This window comes from Anolis sagrei, chromosome 6 (genome assembly GCF_037176765.1).
Source record: "Anolis sagrei isolate rAnoSag1 chromosome 6, rAnoSag1.mat, whole genome shotgun sequence".
Taxonomy (NCBI): Eukaryota; Metazoa; Chordata; class Lepidosauria; order Squamata; family Dactyloidae; genus Anolis; species Anolis sagrei.
The window spans coordinates 13,673,964-13,682,874 of record NC_090026.1 but is presented as its reverse complement, the minus strand read 5'-3'; the positions used below and the strand labels follow the sequence as shown (position 1 = coordinate 13,682,874).

General features: G+C 43.0%; 1 protein-coding gene across 1 annotated transcript; it reads left to right on the top strand.

Moving 5' to 3' along the window:
* The first annotated feature begins 271 nt into the window (after positions 1 to 271).
* LOC132779259 (C-type lectin-like) lies at positions 272 to 7,904 on the top strand. The gene is made up of 5 exons (XM_067469469.1): positions 272 to 338; positions 2,916 to 3,007; positions 3,335 to 3,475; positions 5,733 to 5,847; positions 7,651 to 7,904. Exons 1-5 carry the CDS (start codon positions 272 to 274, stop codon positions 7,716 to 7,718), a joined length of 483 nt encoding a protein of 160 aa, XP_067325570.1. The 3' UTR covers positions 7,719 to 7,904.
* Positions 7,905 to 8,911: the final 1,007 nt, after the last annotated feature.

The window sequence follows — 8,911 nt, the reverse complement described above, 5'->3', positions numbered from 1 at the left end:
ATATATCCACCGCCAAGACACTACACTTGGAAGGACATCATACTCTGACAATGAAGGATCACCTAAGTAAGTAAATAATGTCACCCAGCATGTTTCCTTGAGGTTCCATATAAAACTCAGTGTTAGCCTTCACTGCAGTTTTCCTTCCAATAGCAACAATGAAAATATGGCACCACTTAAAATTTATTTAATTACATGTCATTTTGGCATCCACTGCTCACAAACTCAGCTTTTGAATGTCTTCATTTTTTATATAAAGATCACCCAGAAGATGGGACTCCTCACCTATGCCAGCCTCTGCCTTTTTGGCTTTCTCCTCTCCGGACCATTTCCAGGAGGTAAGTTCCCTTATGAAGCATCAAGATTATTACTAAGGTTAATGAGTGTTGACTAAAGGTAGCTAAAATTTACTTATGCAATCTTTAAAATGATCTTTCAAATGATTGCATAAGTCAGGTTAATCAAACAAAGTTAATGCTACCTCACAAGGTCAGGTTTTCAGTAAATCAGGGTTACAACCACTGGACCACACTTTGGCACCTTGAAAGCCTCCTGTCTGTCCCTCAATGTTATTTCAAAACAACAACAACCCATACACTAAGCTCATGCAATTTGGCTGGAGGACAATCTGGTTTTGTTATCCAAATTTCATTGGGTATCCAGATAAGTTTTTGGGATCCTCCTGAAAATCAGCTAATGAAAAATCTATTTTTGGCTAGACAGCCGAAACATCCAGGAATCTTTGGTCCATTGGCAGGAATGGGGAACTTACGAGGTTCCCCTTTCTGTTTCTGGGATCCTTTCCTTTCTTCCTTTCAAGGAGGCTTGGTTTTGAGGAATGGGGTTAAGGAAGGATCCTTCCTGTGCTCTTTTTCTTTCTTCTTTTTGAGGGAGCCTGAGTTTGAGGAACGGGGTTAAAGAAGGGCTTCCTGGGCTCCTTTTCTTTCTTCCTTTCAAGGGAGCTTGGGTTTGAGGAACAGGGTTTAGAAAGCATCCTTCCTGGGCTCCTTTTCTTTCTTTCTTTCGAGGGAGCCTGGGTTTGAGGAACGGGGTTAAGGAAGCCTTTGAAGACGGCCCGGAAGCTCCAACGTGGGGTTGCCTTTGAAGACGGCCCGGAAGCTCCAATTAGTCCAACGCTCGGCAGCCATGATACTAACTGGAGCGGAGCGCAGGGAGCATACAACTCCTCTGCTGCACCAGCTCCACTGGTTGCCGATCTGCTACCGGGCTCAATTCAAAGTGCTGGCGTTGGCCTTTAAAGCCCTAAACGGTTCTGGCCCAACTTACCTATCCGAACGTATCTCGGCCTATCAGCCCACCAGGACCCTAAGATCTTCTGGGGGGGCCCTGCTCTCTATCCCGCCTGCTTCACAGGTGCGGCTGGCGGGACGAGAGACAGGGCCTTTTCTGTGGTGGCCCCGCAGCTATGGAACGCCCTCCCCATGGAGGTAAGATCAGCCCCCTCATTGATGGTATTCCGGAAAAAACTAAAAACCTGGATGTTCGAGCAGGCGTTCGGTTAACTCAGTGCAATAAGTATAATGATTGAAGGACTGGCAATTTGGACGACGACACTGGATCGCGATTTTAGTCAAGAGATGAATTGGATTGTTTATTGATATATGTACTGTGGATTGTGTTTTATACTTTTAAACTGTATACTGTTGTTTGTTATAAGTTGTTGTAAACCGCGTTGAGTCGCCGGCTAGGCTGAGAAACGGCGGTATACAAGTATAGCAAATAAATAAATAAATAAATAAATAAATCCCTCCTGGGCTGCTTTTCTTTCTTCTTTTCGAGGGAGCCTGGGTTTGAGGAATGGGGTTAACAAAGCATCTTCCTGGGCTCCTTTTCTTTCTTCCTTTTGCGGGAGCCTGGATTTGAGGAATAGGGTTAAGGAAGCATCCTTCCTGGGCTCCTTTTCTTTCTTCCTTTTGAGGGAGTCTGAGTTTGAGGAACAGGGTTAAGGAAGCATCCTTCCTGGGCTCCTTTTCTGTCTTCCTTTCGAGGGAGTCTGAGTTTGAGGAACGGGGTTAAGGAAGCATCCTTCCTGGGCTCCTTTGCTTCCTTTCGAAGGAGCCTGGACTTGAGGTATGCAGATAAGGAAGCATGCACTGCATGCTCCTGAACAGAAAGGAAGAAACTGTGCCCGGCTGCCACATGGTAATGGTAAGCTGGCCCTTACCATTATAGCCAGCTGAAAAAGCCAAACAAGTTGGATTGGTCGAAGGGAACCAACCAAACTGAATCCGTGCACAAGCCTACCATACCCTATCTCTTTGAAGTATCTTTAGAATTGATCAATTTTGTGAAATCTTTAACTGCAAAGTCATAGAGCAAGTCATTAACTATAATATGTGATGGATCGTTGAGCCTGTTTCCAATACACAGCAAATAGCAACAACAAAAAAAGACCTGGTGGAAAAGATTAAGTAAGAACTACCCTTGTTGTATAGGACTAAAAGATTACCAGAGTTCATCCACTCCAGCACAATTCCATCACATATTCAATTATGATGTGAAGAACTTTCGAGTCCTCTAGCCTATGAAATCTTGAGTAAGGATTCACTTGGCTTTTCCAAGACAGTTTAAATGGTACCTACCACATATTAAGTGGCTCAAAATGGAGAAAACTCATGTTACATTTCACATGTAAAAGTCTTTCCCTCTTAGTACTGTCCTCAAAGATGAATGATTTGTGGCCCTTCAGATGTTGATGGAGTATAACTTCCATCCATCTTACAAAGCATGGTAAAGCTTTCAGAATGTGTTCAATGGAAGCTAAAGTGCAGGTAACACCTGAAAGTCCACAAAATGTCCATCCATGAACTAGTTCAGTAATATTTCTCAATTTAAGAGATGATAGTCTCTTCTACCATAACTTGTCTTTCATTCTCCGTCCTTTCTCCTTGCAGCTGAGGCTGATTCTTGTCCCAGAAACTGGCTTCAAACTCCAGGGAACTGTTACGCATACTTTGATACCAAGATGACATGGGCAGAAGCTGAGGTAAGAAACATTCCCATGAATTAATATGTAAGTTTTTTAAAATCTTCATGGTCTATCTGGAAGGGGACAAAACACTAGGGATGTAGACGGGTCACAGAGGTAGTAAAACGATATCAAACTTGTTTTTCAAATATTTTTGCTAGTCTCTGCCATGCCAGTTTTCCAGCCATTTGCTTCAGTTATGTTGATTTAAGTCCCTCCAAATCTGAACCTTCAAATGAGAATTCTGAAAGCAAAAGGTGTAAAAGAGTTCTGAACTCAAAGAGCTCTGGTTCTGCATGAATAACTGTGTGAATAAAACCCATTTCCCATTCCTTCAACCCTCAGATTGAGTGCCAGACCTATGGCCGTGGGACCCATCTTGCTTCTCTTCTCAGCCCGACAGAGTCAGATCTCATTGCCAATCACATCTCAAGTTACCAAAAAGAGAAAAGCAATGTCTGGATCGGACTCCATGATCCCCGTCAGGTGAGCTTCTGCCTTGCTGTGTTTCATTCAGAAATTCTTATCATCACTGGTTGGTGAGACTTTGGTGATTCCATTCCAATCTCATCTATTTCTATTGAATTGTCATTTCCTATAATTTTCTTTTGAAACCTTTCCCTCTTTAGACAGTTCCTTTTCTAATCTCCTAAGGCAGTGGCTCTCAGCCTTCTTAGTGCCATGACCCCTTAATACAGTTCCTTATGTTGTGGTGACACCCAACCATAAAATTATTTTCATTGCTACTTTATAACTATAACTACTTGTAATTAATTAATTAATTACATTAATTACATTAATTGTAATGTAAATATCTGATATCTGATGGATTTTCATTCACCGGACCAAATTTGGAACAAATACTTGATATGCCCAAATTTGAATACAGGTGGGATTGGAGGGGGATTGATTTTGTCATTTGGGAGTTGCAGTTGCTGGGATTTATAGTTCACCTACAATCAAAGAGCATTCTGAACTCCGCCAATGATAGAATTGAACAGAACTTGGCACACAGAACTCCCATGACCAACAAAAAATATCAAAAGGGTTTGGTGGGCATTGACCTTGCATTTTGAAGTTGTAGTTCCCCTACATCCAGAGAGCACTGTGGACTCAAACAATGATGGATATGGACTAAACTTTGCATGAATATGCCCAAATGTGAACACTGGTGGAGTTTGAGGAAAGTAGACCTTGAGAGTTGTAGTTGGGAGTTGTAGTTGCTGGGATTTATAGTTCACCTACAATCAAAGAGCATTCTAAACACCACCAATGATAGAATTGAGCCAAATTTCCCACACAGAACACCTATGCTTTGAAGGGACTCTCTGGCATGAACCTCCCTTCACACTCTCCCTCGCTCACACATGTGCACTACACTGCCATGCACCTGCTCTCCCATCCCCACTTAGGGTCTCAGAAATATCCCTCCCCTTGGCTGAGAGGCCTACCAATCTCAGTGGAGAAGGGCTTTTGGTGGGAGGATTCTCCATCTGTTTCCAAAAAGGAAGAGAAGGAGGAGATATCTTCAGCCTTTTCTGCCAAACTCATTCCAAAGACCATCAGAAATATATGCTTTCTGATGGTCTTTGGCAACCCTCTGAAATCCCCTTGAGACCCCCCCCCCCAGGAGGTCCCGACCCCCAGGTTGAGAAATACAGCATTAAGGAAACAGAGGATCTAATAGTTAACTTCCAACAAGTTGGCAGATTGCTCAAAAGCACATGTGAATCGCAACACTGGCAATGAAAAAACCAACCACAGAGAGCTCCTTTGTGGGTGTATATGTAGGTGTGTGCTTGCACCCCAAAGTCACCTGTTGTCCCGAGTTGCCCTTTGAAAAGAGCCTTAATACAATGTTGAAAGTAAAAGAAAAATGCTTTACTTCAGCAGACATGAAGGATAAGCAAATGCAATTGAAAAGTGCAAAAGAAAGCAAGAAAGTCTTAATCCAGACACAAATTAAAGTTTCTTACAAAATCCCAAAAGAAACAGCAGTTTTTCATCAGACAACGGGCAATGAACTAAGTCTTCAGCAGCAGACACAAAACAGATTCCATTGGAGTGAAAACATCAGTATCAGGGTCGTTGTTACCAGCGAAAGCTGACTGCTTCTGCTACTGATTTTTAGCCCTGAATTCCCCATGCAGGAGGTACTAGGGCGTCTCCCAATTAGCTCAGCGTTTTTAGCAGCTATTCTAGCTGAACACCGTCTGTGCTCTGACTCTTTTCCTCTCTCTAGAAATGTGGGCACTTTCAAAACCTCATTGTCTGATTCTTCTTCTGCCTCCAATTCCTGAGCACTTCCCTGCTCCCCTTTCTCTTCCGAAGATGAGGAATCCCTAACACCTGTTGACATTAGAGACCTCATGAATTTCATAATGTTTTCATAGACATGGAATATTCAGAGGAAATTTTGCCAGTTCATTTCTCCTACTTATAGTCATCAACATTCGGTATTTGTTGGTGGTCTCACATTCAAGTACTAACCCTGCTTAGCTTCCAAGATCAAACAATACCATATGCTATTGGGGGTTTTAGGCACTATTCTCTGGATATTCTCCCTTAACATGTACATTCCTGAATGGACATTTAATGGCAAACCAGATTACAAAATTACAAGAAGTGTGGATATAGCTGTGCCAGTGACTTCCAGTTCATTTATGAGATCAACAGGTTCGGATGGGCAAGCTTGTACAAATCTTTGGACCGCAGAAAACCATCCGTTTTTTTCCTTCTACAGAATCACAGATGGAGGTGGACTGATGAATCAGTCTACGGTTATAACTCCTGGTACAAATACAAGTCAAAGAACGGTAGCAATAACGAATACTGTGTGGAGTTGCTTCTAAATTCAGGTGAGTGCTTTCTCAAGTACAAAGACATAGTTGCTTGCCTGGATCCAGATGAGTAATGGTTAAGCTTTCGTCCTACAGATATTTTGGACCTCAGCTCAAAGTTTTCCTAAGGTAGATGGGGCTTCTGGGAGCTGGACTGCCAACTTTTAGGACTGAGAGCAACTCCTTTTTTTGGATCTAACTCCCAGAAGCCCTGGCTGGCTTGTTCAATGATCAGGAATCTGGAGAGCTGAAGTTCAAAACACCTGGAGGAACAAAGGCTGGACATACTAAAAAGGTCAATGGGATGTTGGCCTGCATAAATAGGAGCCTAGTGTCTAGTTGCAGGGAATTCATGTTACCCCTCTATTCTGCTTTAGTCAGACCACACCTGGAATCACACTGTGTCCAATTCTGGGCACCACAATTCAAGGGAAATGTTGACAAGCTGGAATGCATCCAGAGAATGGCAACTTAAATGATCAAGGGTCTGGAGAACAAGCTCTATGAGGAGCAGTTTAAAGAGCTGGGCATGTTTAGCCTGAAGAAGAGAAGGCTGAGAGAAGATATGATGAGGACATTATATAAATTATGTTAGGGGAAGTCCTAGGGAGGAGGGAGCAAGCTTGCTTTCTGCTGCCCTGGAGACTAGGATGTGGAACAAGGGCTTCAAATGACAGGTAGGGAGATTCCACCTGAATATTAGGAAGAACTTCCTATTTGTTAGAGCCATTCAACAGTGAAACTCTCTGTCCTGGAGTGTGGTGGAGGCTCCTTCTTTGGAGGCTTTTAAGCAGGGGCTGGATAGCCATCTGTCAGGGATGCTTTGAATGCAATTTTCCTGCTTCTTGGCAGAATGGGTTTGGACTGGATGGCCCACAAGGTCTCTTCAAACTCTATGATTCTATAACTACTACTTAGAAGTTCAAACTCAGCTTCTATATGAAATTATTCTAAATGAAGTTCTAGATTCTACATAGACAAAGGTCCTTTGAATGCCCCAGAAGACCTCACCAATCAAAAGCCTCACCCATTTATTAGGTCTTTAATTTAGGGAAAATATTCAGGTATTTTTGCCCAGCTAAGAAACTTGCTAAGGAAACATGAACCAAAGTGGGGAAATGATCAAAAGTTAGCCAAAATCGTGAATAGAATAACATCATATCACTTCTGTTGATGCAACCTGCTCGGTAGGCACAGAAAAGAAGTGTTCCTCACTACCTGTGGCATTGCCCACTTCTTTCCTAGATGGACATTTTTTTTCTTTTTTAAGAAGGAGGGAGAAGGGACATAATGGTTATAAATGACTCTAAATGTTGTTGTGTGTTTTCTGGGCTGTATGGACATGTTCCAGAAGCATTCTCTCCTGATGTTTCACCTGTATCTATGGCAGGTATCCTCAGAGGTTGTGCGGTCTGTTGGAAACTAGGAAAATTGGGGTTTATATATCTGTGGAATGTCTTTCTCCCACCCTGGCAGTAAGAAGCCAGGCCTTGAAATGGCTAGGCCATTAGATGCTAATCAAGGTGGCCAACAAAACATTCACACCTACCTCAAACAGACAAGAGTTCCTCCCTGGACATTCCACTGGTGAAACGTCAGGAGAGAATGCTTCTGCAACATGGCCATACAGCCCGGAAAACAGACAATAACCCAGTGATTCCAGCCATGAAAGCCTTCGACAATACAATGACTAAAGTTCAAAACTAGGGAGGCACGGAAATCTGATGATGTTTCAAGTTGTTATTGTCATAATTATTTTGATACTTGTATGTGTAAATGTGTGTGTGCATGTGTGCATATTAATGACTGCTCATATTTTAGATTTTAAAGAGTGGAACGATGTTTCGTGTCGAGCTCGTAATTCTTTCATCTGCAAGTATGAACGCTAGAGAAGGCGGCAGCCTCCAGCGAAGCCTTCTTGAATGTTGAATGCTTGGATCAATTGGCTTCAGATGCTGTTACCTCTTCCCAGTCAAGCAAGCAATCCACCTCCACCTTCTTCCAAAAGCACCATCAGAGAATTTGCTTCCTTGGAAACTGCGGTCTGATACTCTGCAGAAAATTAATAAACTCCCTCTCAGGCATACATTGGCTGGTGTTTTTCCATCATTCCATTTTATTTGTTCTCTGCTCATTCTCCCTCTTCTGGCATACCAAGAAATTGCCACTGGTGATTGTAGGGAACCTTTTCATTCACTGGACCAAATTTGGCACAAATATCCAATACGCCCAAATTTGAACACCGGTGAGGTTTGGGGGGGGGGGGAGATTGATTTTGTCATTTCGGAGTTGTTATAGTTAACCGACAATCAAAGAGCATTCTGAACTCTACCAACAATGGAATTGAACCAAACTTGGCACCAGAGGCAGCCCTAGGTCATTTTTAACTGTAAGCAAACAGTATTTTGGGCGCCCCCCCCCCCCCAACCAATCGTTGATATATATTTTCTGTTTGTCGTGGGAGTTCTGTGTGCCATATTTGGTTCAATTCCATCATTGGTGGAGTTCAGAATGCTCTTTGATTGTAGGTGAACTATACATCCCAGTAACTACACTTGCCACACTTGCTCCCTTGCCTGGCCCGCTTTGGGTCCGGAGGCATGCCTGAAGACCCCGGCGTGTACACCAAAAGTCACCTCTTCTCCTGACATTCTCCTCAGCCATTGGGACCGAGAGAGAGAGAGAGAGAGAGAGAGAGAGAGAGGTGGAGATGCCCACATTTCCTGAAGGTAGGCGCAAAAACAAAGGAGGGAGCGGAGGTGGGAGATTTTATTTATTTATTTATTTATTACTTGCACTTATTGACCGCCACTCTCAGCCCTAGGGCGACTCGTGGCGGTGAACAACAACATAGAAAAGACAGTGTACAATAAATCACGACAATACATACAAACTACTACTACATAACATATACTTATGCTAAAAATCCGCTTCGTCAAATCCTGGGGTCATAGTCAATTTCATAGTCATAAACCATTCCAGTATCGTTCCAATGATAAACACTCAGTTGAAGGCCTGCTCGAAGAGCCATGTTTTCAGGCTCCTACGAAAGGCCATCAAGGAGGGCGCCTGTCTAACTTCA

Bases quoted from the DNA above. Each gene is read 5' to 3' on its own strand.
- LOC132779259 (XM_067469469.1), top strand. From the start codon at position 272: ATGGGACTCCTCACCTATGCCAGCCTCTGCCTTTTTGGCTTTCTCCTC. The intron at 339-2,915 runs GTAAGTTCCCTT...TTCTCCTTGCAG, and splicing joins CTCCGGACCATTTCCAGGAG to CTGAGGCTGATTCTTGTCCC. The intron at 5,848-7,650 runs GTGAGTGCTTTC...CTCATATTTTAG, and splicing joins GGAGTTGCTTCTAAATTCAG to ATTTTAAAGAGTGGAACGAT.